This window comes from Notolepis coatsorum, assembly GCF_963971535.1.
Source record: "Notolepis coatsorum genome assembly, chromosome: 2".
NCBI classification, from domain to species: domain Eukaryota; kingdom Metazoa; phylum Chordata; class Actinopteri; order Aulopiformes; family Paralepididae; genus Notolepis; species Notolepis coatsorum.
The window spans coordinates 161368560-161396041 of record NC_140166.1 but is presented as its reverse complement, the minus strand read 5'-3'; the positions used below and the strand labels follow the sequence as shown (position 1 = coordinate 161396041).

The window sequence follows — 27482 nt, the reverse complement described above, 5'->3', positions numbered from 1 at the left end:
ATTGGTTTGTGGCTAACTAGCCCCCAGAGCTAGTATGAGGAAGTATGAGAAACAGCATGGATTGTGCTGAGAAAGAACTCTACCGATCATCGCTGGTGAGTAGCACATAAGAGCCATGGTTCCAGAAATAAGACTTGAATCCCTTTAATTCTTGCATGTGAAACCAGCCCACGAAGAAGCAGAGGAAGGAGATGAGAGTCAGTTGTACCTCAGCGTGAACTGTAATGATGTTGACCAGAGCTTCTTTCAAGTAGCTTCTAACACCTGGGGAGGAAATCACACTGACAATCAGCCACGAAAAGGACCTTTTCACCCCCTTTAAAAAAATTAGAAACATATTTTTAAAACATATTTTCCATATCCATCCATCCAGATAGTTTTGTTGTGATTCGTCTAGTTTTAGAGAGTTCCATCTGCCGTAGAGATGTCTGTCATCACTCCAATACAATGCTGAACGGCGCTGGGTTTGTAGCACTCAAAGCGCCAAAAATACATTTGAAATCAAATCAAATGTATTTGTAAGGCCCGACAACACACGTTAATGTCCCCATGGGCCGAAAAAAAGATCAAAAGCAAGGTCTCCTTGAAGTAATCATGACCCGGTTAGTCAAGATAATACACAGACCTTGTTGTGAAGCAGTTTCTTGTAGAAACTATTTTCTACCGAACTACACCCCCATTCATTATTATAATGGTGGGTGTTCATACACAGGGTTCCCACAGACATTGCAAAAGGAAATTCAAGGACTTTCAAGTACTTTCCTAAGCACTCCTTGTCATTTTATAAGGGCATTTAAAAGGATACAATTCACTTTTAAATGCTGTTTTTATAGAAAAAAAAATCTGATCCAATATGTATGGCTTAAAACCAATTTCCGACAATTAGTTACTTTAAATAAAAAAAATTGTAATTTCTTGATTCAGAACTATTTTATCATGGATGAACACAACTTTCAATGCGAATGGTTGATTTGAATTTCAAGGGCCTTTTAAGCACCTTGTTAAAAAATGGGCTGTTTTCAAGGAATTCCAGGCCGTGACTTTTTTTTGTCAAAAATCAAGCACTTTAAGCACTTCAAGGACCTTGTGCGAACCCTGCATACATGAACAATACGGTATGCGTCTTATCCTGAGTAACCGGTCATGATTTCTGGAAGGAGACGCCACTTTTAATTTTTTCACATGTCTTTTTTTGGGTGCTTCGAGTGCCGTTCACCTCCACTGAATTGGAGTGACAGCAGACATCTAGACGGCTGATATGTCCAAAAAACTAGAAAAATCACCCTCAAACAATCTGGATGGAGAGATGGCACAAGAGGAAGGTGAACTGGCCCTTTAAAAGGCATTCTTATGGAGAGCAACTCACAACAAGCACAATAAGTAGCAGTTTTTTTTTTACATTTGTGTTTTCGCCAACATCGCAGGCAGGAAGATAATGAGGAATGCAAGGGGCAAAACAAAACACATCTGAATAAATAAAAATACTCCTGTCATCCAAGTAGCTTAACACTTTAATCGCCGGAAACGCCGAAACTCGTCATTCCCCGCCATGCTCATTCTGCCGAAGACGCCGTAACACGTCTTTGATATCAATATTTCAAAAATCTGTGATCGAAATCATATTTCTCCCCCGGGGACCTGAGATATACTGCTGAGCTCCACTCAACTCTCTAACGGTTCAAGAGCGCCATCTGGTGGCCCATCGGCAGATCGCCCAACAGGAAGTCATGTGGATGAAGTGGTTCTCACCCATATTTCGTCCGGGCACTCGCTATCATTAGCAGGACTCCATCTTGACACAGTGAACACCGATCGGTGCACATAACTCGATAAACAACATGATTTGGACGTATATACTATTATACAACCTGGAAATGGATCGGATATTTCGACATCCCATAATAGAAAAAATTCTATTCCACGCTCATCCCCCAACGGCGCGAGGAAGATACGGTGAGTTTCAGCGTTATTTTCTAATGTCTTCTAACTGCTCTGATGATCATATGACCCACACTAGATGAATGATATAACGTTGCCCACGGAATTATAAACGACCCCCCGCCCATCCGGTCAACATCAGATCATACGTGGTAACTTCTAGAAGTACCTCCAGCTGACATTTTTTATCTGGCACCGATCGCTACCAAACTGTATTTGATCATCAATATAATGCATTTGGGGCTATAAATCAAGTTCTGGAGAAAGCTGCAGAAAACGATAAAAACATACTTATACTTTAGACCGTATTTTAGTATGAATATGTGAATGAAAAAGTATAACGTTGCTACACCCTGAACAATAGATATAGGACATTGAATGGGCCATAATAATGTCAATTTAGCAATACAATTTAAAAAGTTATAGCCCTGCAAAGAAGGGGAACTTCTCCATAGACAAATAGAGCTGGCTAGGGATGGTAAATTATGAATTTAACCATGGCGATCAAAGTGTTAATAATACAGCATGATAATAATATTATATAAAAAATTTTAATTATAATAAAGCCAAGCATTTCTTTTTGGGCCAAACAAGGAGGGTGACTTGAGGTTTGCTGAATTTACTTATGCTTTCTTTTTTGGGGGGGGGGGGGCTTTCTTATGCCAATTCCCTTCCTGGTCATTGCGCACATTGCCCCACTGTCGGCCTGGGGAGGGTGTAGAACTACCACATGCCTCCTTCGATACACGTGGAGTCGCCAGCCGCTTCTTTTCACCTGACAGTGAGGAGTTTCACTGGGGGAATGTAACTCGTACGGAGGTTCACACCATCTCCCCCAGATCCCCTCCCTGCTGAAAAGGCACCCTGACCGACCAGTAGGAGTCGCAGTTTACAAGGACCAGGACACATACCCCACCGGCTTCCCACCCGCTAACACTGCCAATTGTGTTAGTAGGGACGACTGACCAAGCCGGAGGTACCGCTGACAGCTGGATTCGATCCCAGAGTCTCTGCAGTGTAGGCGAGTGCTTAGTCCACTGCGCTACCCAGCCGCTCCTAAACTCAAGGTTTCTGACAAGTTTCAAAACTGAAACCAGTGAAAGTGAATTTCTCAACTTCTGCTGAGGGCTAGTAGCACACACAAACCACACACGCACACCAAACACACCACGTACGTACGCACGCACCCACACACACACCAAACACACACACACACACATGCACCTAACGCAAGCCCCACCCTCTCTTTTATTGATCCTCCAATCACAACTGTTGCTTCGGATGCTTTGGAGCATCAAGAAAATAGGGCGGGGTTTGAGATCGGTCCATTCTAAGACGAGTGCTGTGCTCATCAAATAGTAATTATTTCACAAGGAAAACACATCCGTACCAAAGGTTATGAATATGATCATGTATTTGTGTATATCTCTGTTCTACGTGAGGGCCGGCTCTGTACCTTTAGGAGTCTCACAGTCCCTCCAGTCGAAGTATCCGGCGTAGATGCCCGGCTCCAGAGACCCTACGATGGGGTCGGCCTTCCTGCCGATGTAGTCGCCAAACAGCTTGCTGTCCAGCGCCCTGAGGGCTTCCACACTGGCCTGCCAACACACACACAGACACACACAAGGACACTATAAAAGAAGTAAGGGTCATCACGTCACTGTGTGCACACATTGGTGCCAAGTGTGGACACTTTCAGTTTGGCCGACTTTGAGTTGAATGGGATCAGCCGCCCAGCCGCCTCCTCGTTCACGACCTGTCATTAAAAACTCATTGGCAATTTGTTGCCTTGTTAACTCTCGTTTTTATGAAGAATGAATAATTAATAATAGCCTGTCTGACCGGAATGTACCAATATATATATATATATATATATATATATATATATGGATGCATAATCTATATCACTGGATGTATAATCTATATATCTGGATGTATAATCTATATCTCTGAATATATAATCTATATCTCTGAATATATAATCTATATCTGTGGATATATAATCTATATCACTGGATTTATATAATCTATATATCTGGATTTATAATCTATATATCTGGATGTATAATCTATATCTCTGGATGTAGGAGTCACACATTTTACTGTATGCAACACAGTGCATTAGTGCTGCACTTTCCAAAAGGTTTGAAATGTTTAAATGTTTCACGTGTCAAAAGGTGTAATGAACAATGGTGGCAACAAGCTGATGAAGACATGTGTGTGTGTCATGATATTCCTTCGCAGTGCTCTGCAGTACTAATCATACTTTTAAATGCAGCAAAAGGAGGAAGAACCTTCATCCTCAGAGTCAGTTGGAGGGCATTCCAGGTGTTGGAAGCGAGAAACGTTTTTCCTAGTTCAGAACAAACTCTGAACCATAAGAACCAGCCAGTCATTTGAACAACAGTGTTGTGATGTAAGAGGGAAGTTTACCATTAATAAGGGCTTAAAAGATGAACAAATACCAATGATAGTTACGCCTTTCAACCAGAGAAGACCATCCAACCTTTTCATAAAGGACCCAGTGAATCAAATCAAATCAAATCAAATCAAATCAATCACAGCCAAGCTTGTGCGGTAAATCATTTCGGTCAAATATATATTAAAAAAAACACATGTTTAGCAAGATTCTGGTTGGCTTCCCTGGCTTACGTGAATATGATGATAAGGAGGAGAGTGGTGCGTCAAACACAGTTCTGGCTTTGACAGGTCGGTGACAAAGGCTGCCTTTCACAAAAACAACCCTCATCTGCTTTTACCATCACACCAACTGAACAACTCTCCCTTTGCTTTGTGAGTCAGCTATTAGTCACTGTGTGTGTGTGTGTGTGTGTGTGTGTGTGTGTGTGTGTGTGTGTGTGTGTGTGTGTGTGTGGGTGTGTGTGTGGTAGGGCTGACCCCTATTAGTCGAATAGTCGACTAATCGATCAAAAGGAGCCGTAGTCGACTGCCAACCTCTTAGTCGAACGAATATATATATATTTTTTTTATCATTCTTTCCAAAAGCAAAGAGGTCTAGAAGCGTGGCTAACGCTAATGGCGCGCATACCAGCGAGGCTAACTGCCTAAGAAAACAGGCACAGAGGCACTGAAAGAGGATTTCACCCGTCTAATGAACACACTAGACAAATATCAAGATGTATCCATCAGTGGACCAATTGCATGCTTTTGCAGAGGACAAGAAGCCTTCAGTCGACTCCTTCAGACATTAAGCACCCCCCACAGCCCAAATGGAATGACATTTTTTTAAATAAGTATACTTTTTCTTTTTTTCATAGTCGACTAATATGAGTGAGTGAGTGAGTGAGTGAGTGTGTGTGTGTGGGAAATGGAGGAGGCCGTCATTGTTCCGTCTGAAGCAGTGGTGGGAGCGAGGCTGGACGTTCCTCCGCATGGGAGGTGGCTCTGTGTTGGAGCTGTCTTGTGGCCTATTGTGTTTCTCTTTGTTAATTTTGTTCTGTTTTCCAGGGGCGGGTCGGGCTGGTGAGGAGTGGGGCTGGGGCTGCCCATTCGTCCTGCCTGATTGCCTGATCGATTGAGGACGTTATTGACAGATTGCAGAGCCGATCGATGTCACATTGTTCTTGTGCAGAGGCAATATCGTAGTCTATGAAGTTTGTCTGAGACGTGTTTAGAAAAGGCCACTGTTTTTCCTTTATTTATTTTGTGTGGTATTTTTTGTTTGTTTGTTGTTTATGTCCATTTCCCCATTTTTATTCTGGGGTTATGGCCATACATTTAAGGGGGGGGGGTGTTATGTGTGTCATGTGCCCTGATCAGGCGTTCCTAGTGTGATGTGTCATGTCTAGATGTAGTCCTCTGTCATAGTGTGTAGTCCCCATTGTTTTTCCCCCAGGTGTATCCAATTACCATTAACCCAGGTGTGTGTCGTCTCGTCATCCCCTTGTGTATAAGTATTCTGTCATCCCTTCCGTCTGGTGCTGATCCTGTCTGTATAGTTCTGTGTTTGTCTGTTTATTATTTGATGTTCATTTTTGTTATGAAACCATGGTAACTATAAATTAAATATTCTTTATTTAGATACTTTGGCTGCCGTCTCCTTATTGTGTAACATTGACCAGATAACGAGCCTTCCGGTAGTCAATGGTTAGTGAGTGTGTGTGTGTGTGTGTGAGAGAGTGAGTGTCTAGAGAGAAGAAAAGAGGTGGAGAGCAGGGTTGGCGGCCATGCCCTGACCTCTGCGTCATCTCTTCGCTCAGCAGCATCTTCAGCGATCAGTATATTGTCTTCAGTGAGTAATATTCTGTTACAAAACGTCACGCGTCAAAAGTCTCAAACGGGAAAAGTTACATTTTCTTTGAGATATTTCAAAAACACAATTATTTACAGTCATTTTCAAAGAGCAACATTGGAATTTTAAAGCATCAAAGAGAAGCCGGCTATTCTCGGTCCTCGCTCCACGATGGTGGAACTAACTGTTCCCACCACAGCCAGGACAGCCGAAACCTGACCAATTCTCCGCCGTCAACTAAAAACACACTTCTTCAATCAATATCTGAAATGAAGGAGAAAAAAATCGAACCTTCTTTCACCTTTACCATCATGCACTTTGCCACTAATTAATCGTCCTCGTCTATATTACTACCTACTATACTAACATGTCTCTACTATATGCACTCAACACTGCAGCGCCCCAAGTTTCAACACTGTTTGATGAACATTGTTACTCAGCTGAAAGAGTTGTACCCTTCCTGCTGACCTGTCGTACAGAACTTGTAAGTGGCTTTGGATAAAAGCGTTCAGCTAAATGACTAAATGTAAATGTAAAGCGTGCGGTGTGTGGAGGAGTTAGGATGCTGACCTGCAGGATCTTTTCCGCCCCTGTGAAGCCGTGCTTCTCGAAGTGGTCTCCCAGGTTGAGGAGGGTGTGCTTCTCCAAGTGCTGACAGTTGCTGAGGATGATCAGCAGACGCTGCTCCTGTACAAACACACACACAACACAAGCTGTGGAACAGTTTACCTTTACATAGTAGATCCGTCCCAACCATAGCGATCTTTAAGTCTTTGTTAAAGACTCACTCTCTTCCACTCACGGCACCAACACTACTCCTAAATGATATATCATCACTACCGGCATCCATACGACAAAAAATAATCATTCTGGCGGGTGTCACTGCAGCCAAGAAGCTGATAGCCATGAGGTGGAAACAACCTGAAACTCACAACGATTAATTGGTCTCTCACACTACTCGATATTAGGGGTGTAAAGGTACCGTACACATATCCGTACCGAACCGAACCGTTTCAGTGTGTACCGTACCGTACCGTACGGCTGTGTAGTGTACCGAACAAATACAATGGTATGTTAACCACTAACGACTGCCCACCGGGGCTGTTTTTTTTCACAATCTAATATAATTATTATTATTTTTGAATTTTTTTACAAGTCGATTATTAATTTCAATATAGAATATTCGTTGACAGCCCTACAAGTACAATTAGTTACTGCACACTACATCACCCCTGAGTGGAACATGGAAAGCCAAACTTTCCCCCACTGTACCGAAAAACCGTACCGAACCTTGACTTCAAAACCGTACCGAACCGTGGTTTTTGTGTACAGTTACACCCTACTCGATATCATAAGATTTTACATGGAAATCTCTATTGCACGGATAATTGGGGTGGGACAGGCCAGCATTGAGCTGTCGGTCGCAGCGGCCGAAAAAGTTAAGGCCACTATCTAGCAGCAAAGCGGGGTTGGGGTGTTGGTCCTGGGGGGTCCGGGGGTCCTGGGGCAGGACCCCCGGACAGTGGGGGAGGACAGTGGGGGAGGAAATGTCTTTTGTCTTGTGTGGTGTCTGTGTTAATATCATTTGTTTTTATTTTTAGGTTCTGTATTCATAATTTTTTTGTTTTGTTTGTTATTTCTACTGTCATTATATTGTCATTATTATTACTGTCTGGTGATGTTCTGTTTATTATTATTATTATTATTATTATTATTATTATTATTATTATTATTATTATTATTATTATTATTATTATTATTATTATTATTATTATTATTATTATTATATTATGTGCTGTGACTGCTGTCATTTGTTTTATATTCTATGTAAAAAAGAGAAATAAAATAAAATAATTCATTCAGGTTGAGCCATACATCTGTGCTTCTATTTTGACTATTCTATTTTATATTGTTATATTTTATTGTTATATGTGTAGTACTGTTTGCAGTACTATTTCTATTTATGTAAATTGTGCACATTGTGTTGTATTTTTCTTTTTATTAGTATTGTATTTACAGTACTTTTGTACTTTCTATTGTGCAACCTTGGTTGTTTTTAAATGTGTTATATAAATAAATCTGACCTTGACCTTGACATACACAAACACACAAATGTGTACATACGTAAATGATTGAGTGAGAAAAGAGGGCTACCGTATACAACAACTGATAGATTACAATAAAATACTTAGCAATAAGAGACAAAATGACACGGCACCACAGTGCAACATGTGCCAAACAAAACAGTACACAGCCAATAGAGTACAGTACATATATACAATAAAATAAGATAAAATAGGATAAAAAAAGAAAAGTAATTTTAATATTTCAATAGTGGGGACAGGACTCTCTTTGGCTATGGGACTTGAGTGAGGGACTGAGAGGAGTTGACCTGAGTGACCTGGGAGCAGACTAAGAGGTCAGCAGTAGAGTTGTTCCGATACCAGTATCGGAAATGTCTCCGATACTGCCTAAAATGCTGGTATCGGCGAGTGCCCTCTAATTCTGCGCTCCGATACCATATGACGTAATTTATAAACAACAGGTGCGGTATCCTCCTACTGAGAGTGAGCATTATAAAACAAATGTGTTTTTAATCAACCGTGAATTAAAGTGTCAATGCTGTTTGTCATTTTAACAGCAGATACTTTCTTAAATGCCATCGTCCCGACAGCAGTGTGACGGGGAGCTCTGATGTATTCGCTTGCTGGTGTTATTAGCATTAGCTGAAGAGCTAACAGAAAAGCTAGTTTTAGCTTTAACGTTACCTTGGCTAAAGTTGGGGCTATTCATAATCCAGCAATAATGGCTGCAGACCTGCCAGCAAAGTACAGCAAGTTGGCAAAGGAGTATTCCAAGGTAAATCACTTTTTCACCAGTAACGTTATATTGTCTTGTTTCCATCTAACCTAGCTTGCGTTAACTGCTAGCTCATGCTAACGTGGTTAACTGATCAACCTCTCCCACACATGCACGCAATTAATGACATAATGCGGACAGCCATGATACCGGTGACAATGTTTAGCTTTTAGTGCCAAATGATAAGAGTCTGAGGCGGAGTCTCAAAAGAGAATGTTGAATATTTATTGTGCATTAAAAATCACAACAGAGCCTCTGCTACTACAGTAGCTAACCTAAACGGAGCCGACTGGATAGGAAGTGCAACAACGTGTAACCTCCGTGCGGAATCAATGTCACAGCAACCTTTCTGTGGGTGAACTCATTGAGCATACATTAATACTAAGGCTGTCAAAGTTAACGCGGTATTAACGCGTTATCGCCCGATTCTATTAACGCCTCTATTTTTTTTAACTCACGATTAACTTCTTAAAAAATATATATATATTATTATTATTTTTTTTTTACTTTTTTACTTTTTTTTATTAGACTTCACTCAGGTGTATTATTGATACTCTCATTGATACTATGTTTGTTTCTGACTCAAAGTGTGTGTGTGTGTGAGAGAGATAGAGAGAGAGATAGAGAGGGGGGTGAGAGAGATGAGGAAGGGGCAAGAGAGAAAGAGAGCTGTGTGTGAGAGAGAGGGGGGGGGGGTGAGTTCTCAGCCCTTGTGTGGGTTAATGTAACAAGTTCCTAATGTTTTCTTTCCACTATTATTTGATGCACTTTATTCATTGTTTTAAATTATTATTTTCTTAGTTATTTTGTGCATCACTCTGTTTTTAATTTTATGCAAATTTGCAATGGGTCATCCTTTTGTTATAAATGGCTGCTTAAAGCAAGCATTTGTTGACTCTCATGTTGATAACTTGAAAAATATCAGTTTATGGTAAAAAACAAAAAAAAAACGATTAAATTGCGATTAATCGCGAGTTAACTATGGACAATCATGCGATTAATTGAGTTAAATATTTTAATCGATTGACAGCACTAATTAATACTAATCTATACAATCACCTGTTGTTGAATAAATACTAGTGCTGTCAGGCGATTAAAAAAATTTATCTAATTAATTAGAGGATTTGTAATTAATTAATCTAATGAATCGCATTTTAATCGCATAACCATTTTATGCCTGATATTCTATATTCTATAATCATATTTCAAATTGCATGTGTCCGGATGGCAGAATTCAGTACTGTATCTACAAAACCTTCTGTTTAATCATCTTCCATCTATTAATTTGCTTAGATTTTTCAGGTCTGGTCAATTTGAGCATAGTGTTATTCACAGTCAAAGATAAAAAAAAAATGGGTATTGATATTCTCATTTGGTTCATTACAATTTACTCAAGCCTAGTAACAGACACAGTATTTCTGACACTGGGAATACAATATCCCTGAGATCCATAGATGTCCCTAGAATCAGATACCAAGAACATGCAAATGGACCATATAAAAAAAAAAGTCTGTAAATGTGTATTATATGTTCTTATTATAATAATTTGTAGTAATTTTGAGTTAATTTTCATAACACGATAATTAGCTGTGTAATTAATTACGGTAATCTAATTAACGCGATAAACTGACAGCCCTAATAAATACCATTACTTTATAGTTATTACAAAAAAACAGTATATATAAAACGGTAGCTGTAAAAGCAACAAATTTTTTTTTTTTTGATTATCATTTATATAGTTTTAAAAAAAAATTATGTATGCACTGGTATCGGATCAGTATCGGTATCGGCCGATACCCAAAGCTTAGGTATCGGAATCGGATCGGGAAGGAAAAAATTGTATCGGAACATCTCTAGTCAGTAGGTCAATAATGTACCCATGGAGGGTTTTAAAAACAAATAATAATATAAATATAATGCAATATCTTTTTTTAAATCAATTCTATATTTCACAGGTAGCCAGAACCTGTGACATAGATATCCCACGAGGCCATGTTACGATCTTGACAAAAGTTGTTCATCTGACATCAGTCGTTCAGCCCTAACTCTGTCACCCAGATCTCTGGTCAGCTGCCCTCTCAATACAGAGTGACTTTCTCCCCCTGTTAGACAACAGAGGCGGGGGGGGGGGGACCCTGTCTGCACCTTGCTCCACTTCCCTTTACCAGAAACACTGTGTGCCCTGCTCTTCCTCCTCCTCCTCGTCCTCTCCTACGCTCGGCCCCATTCACACTCACCTCAGTTACAGGAAATGAGGAGGTATCTGCTTCCTGTCCACAACCAGGGAGCAGCCTGATAGCGTATAGTGGTTTGAATGAATGAGACAAGTGTGTGTGTGTGTCTGACTGTGTGCGTGGTGGGGGGGGGGGGGGGGCTGTGAGAGAGAAAACCCACGCTGTTGATGATGCCCTGCATGGGATTTCAGACGTATTAGAACAGATTGAGAGGAAATACGTAACAAGTGAGTGGTTTTTCTTACCGGCGTGGGACTGAAGTCCTCCTGAGCACCACTGTACATGTCTGGAGAGGCCAGGTCCCCCGAAAAGCTGACAACACACACGCACACACACACACGCACGCAGGCGTGCACACATACACACACACAGAAATCAATTGAGAAATTACAGTTGATTCAAAACTCTGTTGCCAGACTTTTAACGAAAACACGGAAGAGAGAGCATATCACTCCTGTTTTAGCTGCACTACATTGGCTCCCTGTCTCTTTTAGAATACATTTTAAAGTTATTTTACTTGTGTATAAAGGCCTCTGCATGCTACAGCAAATTCAAAGCAACTTCGACACAACATCGACAAAGCAACGGTGTTGCAGACACTCTACCTTTATGCTTCTGCAAAATCAACGCGCAGCCTATGTAACATTGTACCCCGTATGTAGCTAGGTTCCCTAGATAGATGACGCTTCCCTTCTCAACCAACCCATTGATAAAAGCAGAAAAATAAGCATAATTTTTACTTCCGGGCGGGGGGTTTCAAAATAAAAGAGCGAGTCTAAAAGCACCGTAAATACGTTTATTTTTTACAATATCTAACGTTACACGAACCTAAACTAATCTAAAGTTAGTTTAGGTTCGTGTTAACTTTGGATAATGTACAAAATAAACGTATTTCCGGTTATTTTAGACGTCGCTCTTTTATTTTGAAAACCCCCGACCGGAAGTGTTATAGTGTCTGTTGCTAGCAGCTTCACTTTCTGTGCTTTTCGAGCTAACGTTACCGTAACATCATTAGTTTCCAATGGAGAGGACCTCGGCTCACATGCAGCTCAAACTACCTATTGGAATAAATTACTTGATTGATGTTTAACTTGTCCCTGTGTGTGTCCAGTCATTTCGACTAGCAAACGTTGTATTTAACGTTACCTCAGGACGGATACCATTGTATTTACTTGGTTAGCTATGTAGCTAGCATTTTGAATAGACCCAATGCTAGCTGGCTGGCTACATCTTTATTTACTAAATTATGGAGGCTTTTTAATCGTCAAGGTAAGAGAGGATTTGTCATGATCAACTGAAGGCGTATGCTATGGAACAATATGTGCTTGGGTTTTCAGAAAAAGGCGAGCTATGTGACGCTGATTATTTAGCGTCAACGCTGGCTTCAACAATGGAGGATATTATTCTCTGCGGGACTAATATTATTCTATGACAGCCCCGCCCCCATTCGCTAACCAACCAATCACTGCTACGCAATATCAACGCAACGGTTGTTCAGATTAGATTCTGGGGACATGTACGCAACGTCCAAGCAACACAGTCTACAAGACCCTCTAAAACAACCGCGCTGAAATCGCGCCGATGTTGTGTTGCAGTTGCTTTGAAGTTGCTGTAGCATGTAGAGGCCTTAAGGCCTTAAATTACTTTATATCACAGAGTCTCTGCTGTTTTACACCCCGTCAAGACACTTACTGTAGGCCACTGAAGCAAGTCTTTTAATTGTCCCAATTTCTTTTGCAGAATCAGCTTTCTTTTATTACGCACCGAAACTGTGGAACACTCTACCCAAAGAAATGAGAGATGGGCTCAGTGGACCTTTTTAAACCGCATCTGAAAACACATCTTTTTAACTTGGCTTTTAACTGTATTTAATATATTCCTTTTGTTTCAATAATTTTTTTTTTTAAATCTCTTTATTTTTTCTACTTATTTTATTGCTTGTGATATGCAATTTGTCTACCGAGTCATGCATTTTATTATTCATTTGTACATTTAATTTTGTGTGTTGTCAAAGCACTCTGGGCTGCTTTCTATTGCATGAAGGGTGCTTTATAAATAAAGTTTATTATTATTATCATTATCATTATCATTATCATTATTATTATTATTATTATTATTATTATTATTATTATTATTATTATTATTATGGTAAATATAAATATATACATTGTTCACCCCCAGGGGAAACATTTTATACTTTTCTCTCATGAAATATTCACTGGCATGAAAATAAAACTTAGATTACACATGAAACATTAGTTACTATTTTCTTTTATTTAGCCAGGCAGGTCAATTAAGAACAAATTCTTATTTACAATGACGGCCTGGCGAGAGGACAAGAGGGCCTCTCGAAGGGTAACAGGGAAATGGGACAAAAAAAATATATATTATTATTATAAAGAAACAGACGATACATACATACATCACAGAGGTAAGGGAAATAATTAAGACCAAACAACCCAATTAAATTACAAGGTATGATTGTAAATACATGAAGAAGAACAGACAAATTACAGATTAGAGTAAAGTTAAACTTTTAAATTATTACATTAGTGTTCATAACGCGTATGGTCCCAAAACAGTAATATTTTCAATGATGTAATCAATAGTTTATTGGACATATTTATTATTGGGTACTTGGGGGGGGGGGGGGGGTCTAAAAAAGATATACAGCATTTTAAAAACTAAATGATTCAGATACACAAACACATGCAGATCCTCACTGAGACGTGTTCATGTCTCCATCGGCGCTCAGCTGCTCCAGACAGTTGATGAACATCTGAATAGAACACAGTGACACAACACATCTGTTTTAGATGCAGAGTCCCTCAAACAGGGTTCCCACAGACGCTGCTAAATGAAATTCAAGGACTTTTCAAGTACTTTCCTAAGCACTATTTTTTTTAAAGAGCATTTAAAAGGATACACTTCACTTTTAAATGGTGTTTTTTATAGAAAAGAAAAATCTGATCCAATATTTATGGCTTAAAACCAATTTCCGACAATTAGTTACACTTTAAATAAAAAAAATGTAATGTCTTGATTCAGAAATTTTTTATCATGGATGAAGAAAACTTTCAATGCGAATGCTTGATTTGAATTTCAATGTCTTTTTAAGCACCTTGTTAAAAAATGGGCTGTTTTCAAGCAATTCCAGGCCTCGACTTTTTTTGGTAAATAAATCAAGCACTTTAAGCACTTGGTAAATAAATCAAGCACTTTAAGCACTTCAAGGACCTTGTGTGAACCCTGAAATAAGCTGTGTACTGTAAACAATATAATATTGTGTTATTGGCAAGCCCTGGGACAGTGGTTGTTTAAACACGAAAGAAGAAGAAGAAGTGTGGCAGTGAAAGGGTTAATGAACCTGGGTACCACGTTAAAGAAATAAAGTCATGGGTCGGGGCGGTGGGCTGAACTCTGGACCAGAACCTACCCTCATGATGGCCACGCTGAGCTCCGAGGCCTGGGCCTGAGCCTGCTCCAGCTGAAGAACCTGCCACCAGAACACAACACCTGCTGTGAACCACTACACCAGCGCTTCTCAACGTACAAGTAATACCATTAGATTACAACAGTACAGTACAACAACAATACATTTGGCATCCAACCAGAGTGGAAATGTAAAAGTAAAAGTGCAATAGTAATATACAATGTACAGGTGATTAAACTGGATACAAAATATATAAATTAGTACTACTAGCGCTAAGTACTTGTATGTACAGAGTTGTAGTATTAATATGTACAGTGATACAGGTATAAAGACAGCGTAACTAGTAAGAGTAGGTAGGGGATATGTATAGATATAGATATAGCATCTACAGATATGTAAAAAGGATTATATGCAGGTATGGACAGACAGATGTGGATAGATATTTATACGGTAAGAATGAATATATATATATGGTATATACAGCATTATTGTACAGTACATGCTATCATACAGAGTTATATGGGTTATATGCAGGTGTATAAGTACGTAGGTATATAGAAGGATTATATGCAGGTATATTCAGACAGATATGGATATATATATGGCATAAATATATATATTTAATTATATACGGTATATACATGTATATTGTACATGTTATCATACAGAGCTATATGGGTAGACTATGGTATGAGGTAGGTAGTTATGATTATTATGAGAGCGTACGTCTGGCCGTACAACGTGGGGGGGCGTGTCTATGTTGAACTGGGGGGCGTGTCTATGTTGAACGGGGGGGGCGTGTCTATGTTGAACTGGGGGGGGGGGGGTGTCTATGTTGAACTGGGGGGGCATGTCTATGTTGAACTGGGGGGGGGGCGTGTCTATGTTGAACTGGGGGGGGATGTGTCTATGTTGAACTGGGGGGGGCATGTCTATGTTGAACTGGGGGGGCGTGTCTATGTTGAACTCAACTTCACTGGGTTTGACTTACGTTGATCTCCCCCGGTTTGGTTTCCATGGGCTCCTTGAGAGACTGCAGCATCTGGATGATGCACTGTTCAAACTGGGCGGGCTGGACAAGACACAACGACACGACATCATGCATTAATCACACAGGTTATACTGAATGAGCAAACTGACACACACAGCAAACTGATAATTTCAGTGCATTACGCCTCAGATGTCAGCTACTTTAAGAGATATTTCCATATAAGTTCATGAACAGGTACAAGTGAAATTCCACTCTGGGTCTCGTCTTGTATTTGTAAAAAGGTTGCTGTACTAGTACAGAGTAACTGTAACTGTGCAGGCTCCAGCCACAAAGTACTACACTGAGGGCGGATGGAAGAAGGAGGGAGGGAGGGAAGGAATGTAGGAAGGAAGGATGGAAGGATGGAAGGAAGGAAGGAAGGAAGGAAGGAAGGAAGGAAGGAAGGAAGGAAGGAAGGAAGGAAGGAAGGAAGGAAGGAAGGAAGAAAGGAAGGAAGGAAGGAAGGAAAGAAGGAAGAGAGGAAGGAAGGAAGGAAGGAAGGAAGGAAGGAAGGAAGGAAGGAAGGAAGGAAGGAAGGAAGGAAGGAAGGAAGAAATGTAGGTAGGAAGGGAAGAAGGAAGAGAGGGAGGGAGGGAGGGAGGGAGGGGGAAGGAAGGAAGGAAGGAAGGAAGGAAGGAAGGAAGGAAGGAAGGAAGGAAGGAAGGAAGGAAGGGAAGAAGGAAGGAAGGAAGGAAGGAAGGAAGGAAGGAAGGAAGGAAGGAAGGAAGGAAGGAAGGAAGGAATGTAGGTAGGAAGGGAAGAAGGAAGAGAGGGAGGGAGGGGGAAGGAAGGAAGGAAGGAAGGACGGAAGGAAGGAAGGAAGGAAGGAAGGACGGAAGGAAGGAAGGAAGGAAGGAAGGAAGGAAGGAAGGAAGGAAGGAAGGAAGGAAGGAAGGAAGGAAGGAAGGAAGGAAGGAAGGAAGGAAGGAAGGAAGGAAGGAAGGAAGGAAGGAAGGAAGGAAGGAAGGAAGTAGTTGAAAGACAAGCATGTTAAAAAAGATAGAAGTCCTGGAAAAAGGTCTTTCCTACTTAGAGGTTCATGAATCACAAACATTACACAAAACAGCGGTGGAATAAGTATCTGTCGTCACAAACACTGGATTAAATCTGAAAAGCTTTAGTTTAAGACCTCTCCATCTCCAGTTACTCCCCCACATCCACAGCAGCCTGGACGTCTTTTTCCACAGTATATTTAGTGCCACAATTCTATTTTGCACATTAATTCAGTAATTACTGAAGAAGTTACCCAAAAAGACAAATCCTGAACATGGACACGGTGACGTCGGAGGTCGACCCGCGTCTCGAATCAACTCGTACGAGGATCGTGTGTCTGGCTCTAAACCTAACTCCTCTCTGGGTAGATCTGGCTCTAAACCCAACTCCTCTCTGGGTGGATCTGGCTCTAAACCTAACTCCTCTCTGGGTAGATCTGGCTTTAAACCCAACTCCTCTCTGGGTGGATCTGGCTCTAAACCTCCTCTCTGGGTGGATCTGGCTCTAAACCTCCTCTCTGGGTAGATCTGGCTCTAAACCCAACTCCTCTCTGGGTAGATCTGGCTCTAAACCCAACTCCTCTCTGGGTGGATCTGGCTCTAAACCCAACTCCTCTCTGGGTAGATCTGGCTCTAAACCTAACTCCTCTCTGGGTGGATCTGGCTCTAAACCCAACTCCTCTCTGGGTGGATCTGGCTCTAAACCCAACTCCTCTCTGGGTGGATTTGGCTCTAAACCCAACTACTCTCTGGGTGGATCTGGCTCTAAACCTAACTCCTCTCTGGGTGGATCTGGCTCTAAACACAACTCCTCTCTGGGTAGATCTGGCTCTAAACCCAACTCCTCTCTAGGTAGATCTGGCTCTAAACCCAACTCCTCTCTGGGTAGATCTGGCTCTAAACCCAACTCCTCTCTGGGTGGATCTGGCTCTAAACCCAACTCCTCTCTGGGTGGATCTGGCTCTAAACCCAACTCCTCTCTGGGTAAATCTGGCTCTAAACCCAACTCCTCTCTGGGTGGATCTGGCTCTAAACCCAACTCCTCTCTGGGTGGATCTGGCTCTAAACCCAACTCCTCTCTGGGTGGATCTGGCTCTAAACCTCCTCTCTGGGTGGATCTGGCTCTAAACCCAACTCCTCTCTGGGTGGATCTGGCTCTAAACCTAACTCCTCTCTGGGTGGATCTGGCTCTAAACCCAACTCCTCTCTGGGTGGATCTGGCTCTAAACCTAACTCCTCTCTGGGTAGATCTGGCTCTAAACCCAACTCCTCTCTGGTGGATCTGGCTCTAAACCTAACTCCTCTCTGGGTGGATCTGGCTCTAAACCCAACTCCTCTCTGGGTGGATCTGGCTCTAAACCCAACTCCTCTCTAGGTAGATCTGGCTCTAAACCCAACTCCTCTCTGGGTAGATCTGGCTCTAAACCCAACTCCTCTCTGGGTAGATCTGGCTCTAAACCCAACTCCTCTCTGGGTGGATCTGGCTCTAAACCCAACTCCTCTCTGGGTAGATCTGGCTCTAAACCCAACTCCTCTCTGGGTGGATCTGGCTCTAAACCCAACTCCTCTCTGGGTAGATCTGGCTCTAAACCCAACTCCTCTCTGGGTGGATCTGGCTCTAAACCCAACTCCTCTCTGGGTGGATCTGGCTCTAAACCTAACTCCTCTCTGGGTAGATCTGGCTCTAAACCCAACTCCTCTCTGGGTGGATCTGGCTCTAAACCTCCTCTCTGGGTGGATCTGGCTCTAAACCTCCTCTCTGGGTGGAACTGGCTCTAAACCTCCTCTCTGGGTGGAACTGGCTCTAAACCCAACTCCTCTCTGGGTGGATCTGGCTCTAAACCTCCTCTCTGGGTGGATCTGGCTCTAAACCCAACTCCTCTCTGGGCAAAGCGTCGCTGCGTTTATTTACGTACGTTTTGTCATGTTTTTGATGACGCGCTGCTAAACCCGCTCACCGCTTTGATGTGGTAAAAAATATTCCGCTTACCAGGCCGGTGATTCCCTCATTATCCACGACCCAGTCCTCCTTCTCGGCGAGCCGCTTAACATCTGAGGAACCAGAAAACACATACGGTACATGGGAATCAAGAGAGACGGCTGGAAACCCACCCCGGCTCCGGGAGTTATTTGCGGCGGCACGGATTGGGGGTCCAATCCGCACACGCAGCAGCAGAACACCCTGTTTACAGGGGCTTTTAATATATCATTGTATCAGTCTCGAGAAAACTATTTGTGGTGGGCTCGTCTTGTCATTGTGGCGGGCCGCCTTCCAAACACACACACACACACTCACGAATGCACACGATGCATACACACGCGCTCACGCACACACACACACACACACACACATCCGTGCGCACCTACAGTACATACACACAGATGTCTATGTACGGGGAAACACTGCCTTTAATGGACCAGACATCTGAGCCGAAAACCCCCAAAGAGAAGAAAACATCAAGTACGATCACTTTATTCAAGGGTCAGAACAGAGGTTACTTTATAAATAGAATAGATAGAGTTTCTGAGCCACGACCGCGGCGTGTTCATGAGATCAGGCGGTGCCTACTGAAACCGCACGTGGCTGTTACTACCAAGCACCGAGAGTCACCCAGCGACGACTCGACCACAAGCCCTTCAGAATGAAACCAAACACTTCTCGTATTTTTTTTATGTCCGTACACTTTCTCTACAACTGTGCCGGTGCTGTTGCAGGATAAAGAACATGGTTAAAGAACACACGCATTACTGAGAAACAGTGAGGACAGCAGGGTGCGTGTATGCAGGCTGCAGGTAGAGGTAGAGATAGAGGTAGAGATAGAGGTAGAGATAGAGATAGAGGTAGAGATAGAGGTAGAGATAGATGTAGAGATAGAGGTAGAGATAGAGGTAGAGGTAGAGATAGAGGTAGAGATAGAGGTAGATGTAGAGGTAGAGGTAGAGATAGAGATAGAGATAGAGATAGAGATAGAGGTAGAGATAGAGATAGAGATAGAGGTAGAGGTAGAGGTAGAGATAGAGGTAGAGGTAGAGGTAGAGGTAGAGATAGATATAGATGTAGAGATAGAGGTAGAGATAGAGGTAGAGGTAGAGGTAGAGATAGATGTAGAGATAGAGGTAGATGTAGAGATAGAGGTAGAGATAGAGGTAGATGTAGAGATAGATGTAGAGATAGAGGTAGAGGTAGAGATAGATGTAGAGATAGAGGTAGAGGTAGATGTAGAGATAGAGGTAGAGATAGAGGTAGAGATAGAGGTAGAGGTAGAGGTAGAGATAGAGGTAGAGGTAGAGGTAGAGATAGAGGTAGAGATAGAGGTAGAGATAGAGGTAGAGGTAGAGATAGAGGTAGAGATAGAGGTAGAGATAGAGGTAGAGGTAGATGTAGAGATAGAGATAGAGATAGAGGTAGAGATAGAGGTAGAGGTAGAGGTAGATATAGAGGTAGAGATAGATGTAGAGATAGAGGTAGAGATAGAGGTAGAGATAGAGGTAGAGGTAGAGGTAGAGATATAGGTAGAGATAGAGGTAGATGTAGAGATAGAGGTAGAGATAGAGGTAGAGATAGATATAGAGGTAGAGATAGAGGTAGAGGTAGAGGTAGAGATAGAGGTAGAGATAGATGTAGAGATAGAGGTAGAGATAGAGAGAGAGAGGTAGAGATAGAGGTATAGAGGTAGAGAGAGAGGTAGAGGTAGAGATAGAGGTAGAGATAGAGGTAGAGAGAGAGGTAGAGATAGAGGTAGAGATAGAGGTAGAGAGAGAGGTAGAGGTAGATGTAGAGATAGAGGTAGATGTAGAGGTAGAGGTAGAGATAGAGGTAGAGGTAGAGATAGAGGTAGAGGTAGAGAGAGAGGTAGATGTAGAGGTAGAGGTAGAGGTAGAGATAGAGAGGTAGAGATTGATGTAGAGGTAGAGATAGAGAGAGAGAGGTAGAGACAGAGGTAGAGGTAGAGACAGAGGTAGATGTAGAGAGAGAGGTAGAGATAGAGGTAGAGATAGAGGTAGAGATAGAGGTAGAGGTAGAGGTAGAGACAGAGGTAGAGATAGAGAGAGAGAGGTAGAGACAGAGGTAGAGGTAGAGGAAGAGGTAGAGATAGAGGAAGAGGTAGAGATAGAGGTAGAGGTAGAGGAAGAGGTAGAGATAGAGATAGAGGAAGAGGTAGAGATAGAGGTAGAGGTAGAGGTAGAGATAGAGGAAGAGGTAGAGATAGAGGAAGAGGTAGAGATAGAGGTAGAGGTAGAGGTAGAGATAGAGGTAGAGACAGAGGTAGAGATAGAGAGAGAGAGGTAGAGACAGAGGTAGATGTAGAGATAGAGGTAGAGATAGAGGTAGAGATAGAGGTAGAGGTAGAGGTAGAGATAGAGAGAGAGAGGTAGAGAGAGAGGTAGAGGTAGAGGTAGAGGTAGAGACAGAGGTAGATGTAGAGAGAGAGGTAGAGATAGAGGTAGAGGTAGAGATAGAGGTGAGACAGGTTCACCCTTTCAGGCGTGGTTGGGTTTGGGCTGTCCTGATTAGAATTTTGCGAACTTAACATTCTAATGATGACGTCACACCGGCTGCTGGCCATCGGAATCTATAGAGCGGTAGAATTATGAGATTGGATATTGAGGAAAGATTACAAAAGAGAAAATATCTCACATCTGAAAGGGTGTTAATGTGTCACTCCACAAAATGCTGACAAAAGATCAGATACATTTTACTTTATTTTTTATGTACTGTAGATTAGTCATATAAGAGCTTTGAGACATTATACATTTTAACAAAACTAGGGTTCCCCGTATAGCTGGACACCCCAACACACACATATTAAATTTGAGATTATTATACACAATTTATTGTACTCTTTTATTACCATATCTAACTTACTGTATAGAAACTTGGGGAAACACATACAAAACTAATCTGAATCCTATTATCATCTTACAGAAAAAGGCAATAAGGGTTGTGAACAATGTTAGTTATCTCCATCCTACAAACACACTGTTTTTTTTAACTAAGGGCATTAAAGTTCCTTGACTTAGTTGACCTTAAAACAGCAGAGATAGTTTTTGAAGCAAGAAGTTATCAACTGCCATGTAACTTACAAATTTAGTTTAAAGAACGAGAGGTGACGTATAATTTAAGAAGAACACTCAATTTGAAACAGCCAGTTAAAGGAGTGAAACTCTGGAACAATATACCGGATGAAATAAAAAACAGCAGGAGTATTTTTAAGTTTAAAAATATGTTTAAAAACAGGGTTCTAGAATCGTATAGTCAAATTTAACCTACAATCTGTTTTACCCTACCATGATACTCGGGTATTGCAGTATAAGTTTTGATTTTCCTATGTTGGATTATGTTCTTTTCGGGAACGTTTTTTGTTGATTGTTGATTGTTTTATCTTGCAAACTTTAACTTTTTTTCTTCTTTTCTGGATAGTTTTTTGTTGATTTTTTTTGTTTGTTTGTTATATTTTGAAAACTTTAACTTTTTTGAAGTTGTTTTTGAATTAGGGGTAGGTTGCTTCGGCTTCAAACCTATCCTTTTCGTTTGTTTATTTGTAAAAAAATTATCAAAAATTATTTGTTTATGTTTATTTATTTGTATGTGTAAACATTCGAAATAAAATAATTCATTCATTCATTCATCCCTCAGAAAGTATATAAGAGGTTTTTAACCCTCAGAAAGTATAAGAGGTTTTTAACCCTTAGAAAGTATATAAGAGGGTTTTAACACTCCGAAAGTATATAAAGAGGGTTTTAACACTCCGAAAGTATATAAAGAGGGTTTTAACACTCAGAAAGTATATAAAGAGGGTTTTAACACTCAGAAAGTATATAGAGAGGGTTTTAACACTCAGAAGGTATATAAAGAGGGTTTTAACACTCCGAAAGTATATAAAGAGGGTTTTAACACGCAGAAAGTATATAGAGAGGGTTTTAACACTCAGAAGGTATATAAGAGGGTTTTAACACTCAGAAAGTATATAGAGAGGGTTTTAACACTCAGAAGGTATATAAGAGGATTTTAACACTCAGAAGGTATATAAGAGGGTTTTAACCCTCAGAAGGTATATAAGAGGGTTTTAACTCTCAGAAAGTATATAAGGTGTTTAACCCCTCACCGTCTGTGGTGTTGTTCAGGGTGATCAGCAGACAGTATATAAGATGTGTTTAACCCCTCACCGTCTGTGGTGTTGTTCAGGGTGATCAGCAGACAGTATATAAGGTGTTTAACCCATCACCGTCTGTGGTGTTGTTCAGGGTGATCAGCAGACAGTATATAAGGTGTTTAACCCCTCACCGTCTGTGGTGTTGTTCAGGGTGATCAGCAGACAGTATATAAGGTGTTTAACCCCTCACCGTCTGTGGTGTTGTTCAGGGTGATCAGCAGACAGTATATAAGGTGTTTAACCCCTCACCGTCTGTGGTGTTGTTCAGGGTGATCAGCAGACAGTATATAAGGTGTTTAACCCCTCACCGTCTGTGGTGTTGTTCAGGGTGATCAGCAGACAGTATATAAGGTGTTTAACCCCTCACCGTCTGTGGTGTTGTTCAGGGTGATCAGCAGACAGTATATAAGGTGTTTAACCCTTCACCGTCTGTGGTGTTGTTCAGGGTGATCAGCAGACAGTATATAAGGTGTTTAACCCCTCACCGTCTGTGGTGTTGTTCAGGGTGATCAGCAGACAGTATATAAGGTGTTTAACCCCTCACCGTCTGTGGTGTTGTTCAGGGTGATCAGCAGACAGTATATAAGATGTGTTTAACCCCTCACCGTCTGTGGTGTTGTTCAGGGTGATCAGCAGACAGTGGATCCTCAGGTCCAGGAGGAGATCCTGGATCACCTGCAGAAGATCATTAGGGATCTCTAGAGTAGAGAGAGCCTCGTGACAACACCTGGGAGGAGGGAGGGAGGGAGGGAGGGAGGGAGGGAGGGAGGGAGGGAGGGAGGGAGGGAGGGCAGGAAGGAAATAAGGCAGGAATGTAGGAAAGAAAGAAGGAAAGAAGGGAGGAAAGAATGTAGGAAGGAAGGAAAGAATGAATGAAGGAAAGAACGAAGGAAGAACGAGGGAATGAAGGAAGGAAGGAATGAAGGAAGGAAGGAAAGAAGGAAGGAATGTAGGATGGAAGAAATGGACGAAGAAGGGGAGAGAAGAAAGAAAGGAAGGAAGAAAAGAAGGAAGAAATGGAGGAAGATAGGGAGCAAGAAAGGAGGGAAGGAACAAAAGAACAAAGGAATATAGAAAGGAAGGAAGGAAGGAAGGAAGGAAGAAAAGAAAGAAATAAATTTTTTAAAGAAAAGCATGTTAAAAAAAAACACTAGAAAGAATGTCTCGTCTACTTAGATGTTGATGAATCGCTACATGAAGCAGCCTGTGGTGCTCGGTACCTGACGGTGTGTATGACCTGCGTGACCCACGGGCCGCTGAGCTCTGCCTTCCTCTCCCAGCCTCCGTATAGACTCCTCTGGTCGGCCGGCAGAGTCCCCGGGAGCAGAGCCCCCCTGATCAGCCTCACCAGCCGGTGGGTCATCTCCTCGATCATTTTCTACGGACACAATACAAAATACACACACGCCGGGTGAGGACGCATTCCAAATGGACGCATTTATTATTAATATTGTCTTTCTTTAAGTTTGAATGAATATGACGTGTCCTACTTTAAAGTCGTTTTGTCTCTGTCTGGCATTCTTCTTGGACTTCTCCACCTGCCCAGACTTTTCTCCTGTCTGTAGAAAACAAAAACAATAACAACAACAACAGGATAAACATAAAGCATGGGGGACAATGACCTCACAGACAATTGAGAAGTTTTCAAAACATTTACATTTACATTTAGCTGACGCTTTTATCCAAAAGCGACTTACAAGTTCCGTACCACAAGTCATCAGGAAGGGCACAACTCTATCAGCTGAGTAACAATGTTCATCAAAGTGTTGAGTGCTACTGTGTAGGTTAGTTTATTAGGACAAGTGCATGACAGTAAGGTTAGTTAGGGTTAGATTTTTTGACGATGATTGACAAAGCGATACACCAATGATCAAGCATTATATCTGTGAGCCATTACCTCCCAATTAAAATCCTACCTCGACAACAATAACCTTTATGATACCTTTCAATCCGGATTATGCACCAGACACAGCACCGAAACTGCTCTTCTAAAGGTCACCAACAACATACTCCTCTCTGCCGACTCTGGTTCCCTCTCCATCCTCATTCTCCTAGACCTCAGCGCTGCTTTTGACACCATCAGTCACCCCATCCTCATCACTCGTCTCCAGTCCTCCGTTGGCATCTCCGGAATCCCCCTCACCTTGTTCCAATCATACCTCTCACACAGGCACCAATTCATCTCCATCAACAACTGCAAATCCCCCACTGCCCCCATCACTCATGGTGTCCCAACAAAGATAACGGAGCAGCACAGGGCACAGAGGCAGAGCGCGATGGAGGTTTTGATAGTAATGAAACGTTTTGAAATGTGTGAAAGGTTATTAGCAGTTGTCATGGCAGCGGCACATGACAACCAGAAGGGGGTGGGCCGTCGTTGCTAGGACGAAGATCCTATAAAGGTGACAGTGGTTCCGGGTAAGGGCAGACTAAGATCTGACTGAGACTAAGAGGGAAGAAACCAGAAGAGACTCTCTCCTCTCATCACAGAGAGGGGGGGGGGGGGGAATGCCACATCATCATTAGCTTCGGCTAACACAAGGATGGTTCAGGCTAACGACCAGGCCTGACCACTATTGGACTGAATAACAGCAGAGACGATAGCAATGAAAATACAATCGGATAACATCTGGGCTGAGGCTTCCGTTTATATCAATAAACAACGCTTCTCCTTGTAAGGTATTACACTGTATGAAAGTGTCGAATTCTTACGAAGGTGGAGAATTATTATGGTTTGCGGATCGCACTAACGGGGAGAGATAAGGATTGTATCAGCCAGTGTATGAGACGTCAGGACCATTAAAAGTACACAACGCAGATGGGGAGATGATTACACAAGCCAAACAGATGAAGACGTGATACTGGCCGATTGATCAGAATCTAACACTGGACTCCACCCTTTCTTTCCTCCCCCATGTGAACCACATAACCAAATCGGCCTTCTACCACCTCCGGAACATTGCTCGTCTCCGCCCCTCCCCATCACTTTCCGCTGCTGAAACACTGGTTCATGCATTCATATCATCAAGACTAGATTACTGTAACAGCATCCTCTATGGCTCACCAAACACTATCCTCAATAAACTCCAATATGTCCAAAACTCTGCTGCCCGCATGCTCACCTCCACCCGTCGCTCTGATCACATCAACCCTGTCCTCCACGACCTCCACTGGCTTCCAATCAAATACAGGATACATTTTAAAATACTACTCATCACATTTAAAGCCCTCAACAACCTTGCCCCTCCCTACCTGTCCGACCTCCTCCACGTCACACGCCCACCCATCGCCTTAGGTCTGCAGATGCCAACCTCCTAACACCTCCCACGACCAAGCTCCGGACCTGGGGCGACGGGGCCTTTGCAGCTGCTGCCCCCTCCCTCTGGAATGCCCTCCCCAGCCATATCCGTGATGCAAACACCCTGACATCTTTTAAATCAGCCCTCAAAACTCACCTTTTCAATCTTGCTTTTGACCTCTAATTCTGTCGGTTTTATTTTATTTTATTTTGTCATGTATTATTTTTGTTCTGTTTTTGTTCTGTTTTTTGTTTTGCCATAGTTTTGTCTCTCCTGCCCATGTAAAGCGTCTTTGAGCACCTGGAAAAGCGCTATATAAGATATATGTATTATTATTATTATTATATCAGTGACTTCCTCAGCCATCAGTGCTCAACAGTAGATCACAGGCATCTTGGTTGCAAACAACGGGTGACTGTGATTGTAATCAAAACAGCAGGTGATTATCATTAACCCTTTCACTGCCACACTACAGAAGGTTAACCCTTTACTATCACACTATCGACGGTTAGCTGGGGGACCCTGATGTAAACAAGACGAAAGTCTTTCTCTGGTCTGCATCCCCTTAACAATTGTATGTATTGAGATGTACTGTACTGTACCCATTCTGCAATCTGTTAATAAACTTTTCAATCAATCAATCAATCAGCTGTTGTGTGGCAGTGAAAGGGTTAACCTTCTGTGTATTGTCGCAGGTTAACCGTTTGGTAGTGTGGCAGTGAAAGGGTTAAAGACGACAGTGGTGGAAGAGGTACATGGTTCCTTTACTTAAGTAAAAGTAGAGATACCCAGATAAATGAGTACTCTGGTAAAAGTAAAAGTCTGCCATTCAAATTCTACTTAAGTAAAAGTAGGTAAGTATTTGCTATTGTACTTAAGTAGCTAATGTAAAAGTATGCATTCTACGTGATGTGTGTTCCAGTGCTTGGGAGCATTCAAGCCTTGATCCATTGACCTCTAAAGGTCATGTTAAAGCGGTATGTGGTCCAGTTACACTGCTCTGATTACGTCCTCTTGAAGTTGACAGGCTTCACATGTGAAAGTATATAATCTTCATACATTTTTGCCATGTTTTCTATGCAAAATCCTTTTCTTCAAAGTAACTAGTAACTGACGGGTTCAGATACATGTAGTGGAGTAAAAGGTACAATATTTCCTTGGAAATGTAGTGGAGTAAAAGTACAAAGTTCCCTAAAAGAAAATACTCACGTAAAGTACAAGTAGCTTGGAATTGTACTTAAGTACAGTACTTGAGTAAAAATACTTAGTTACTTTCCACCACTGAAAGAT

The 27482-nt window shown here is 41.8% G+C and overlaps 1 protein-coding gene across 1 annotated transcript in view; it reads right to left on the bottom strand.

Annotated features, from left to right (window-relative positions):
• Positions 1–27482, bottom strand: part of exoc2 (exocyst complex component 2) — a 114526-nt gene that overhangs the window by 7049 nt on the left and 79995 nt on the right. Inside the window, exons 9-19 of the mRNA XM_084308366.1 lie at positions 24384–24452; positions 24114–24271; positions 23499–23620; positions 18729–18790; positions 15708–15788; positions 14720–14779; positions 14007–14062; positions 11529–11595; positions 6761–6877; positions 3395–3536; positions 209–264 (exon numbers count right to left, since the gene is read on the bottom strand). Of these exons, the coding sequence (XP_084164492.1) occupies positions 209–264; positions 3395–3536; positions 6761–6877; positions 11529–11595; positions 14007–14062; positions 14720–14779; positions 15708–15788; positions 18729–18790; positions 23499–23620; positions 24114–24271; positions 24384–24452 (990 nt within the window). The remainder of the gene's footprint in view (positions 1–208; positions 265–3394; positions 3537–6760; positions 6878–11528; positions 11596–14006; positions 14063–14719; positions 14780–15707; positions 15789–18728; positions 18791–23498; positions 23621–24113; positions 24272–24383; positions 24453–27482) is intronic.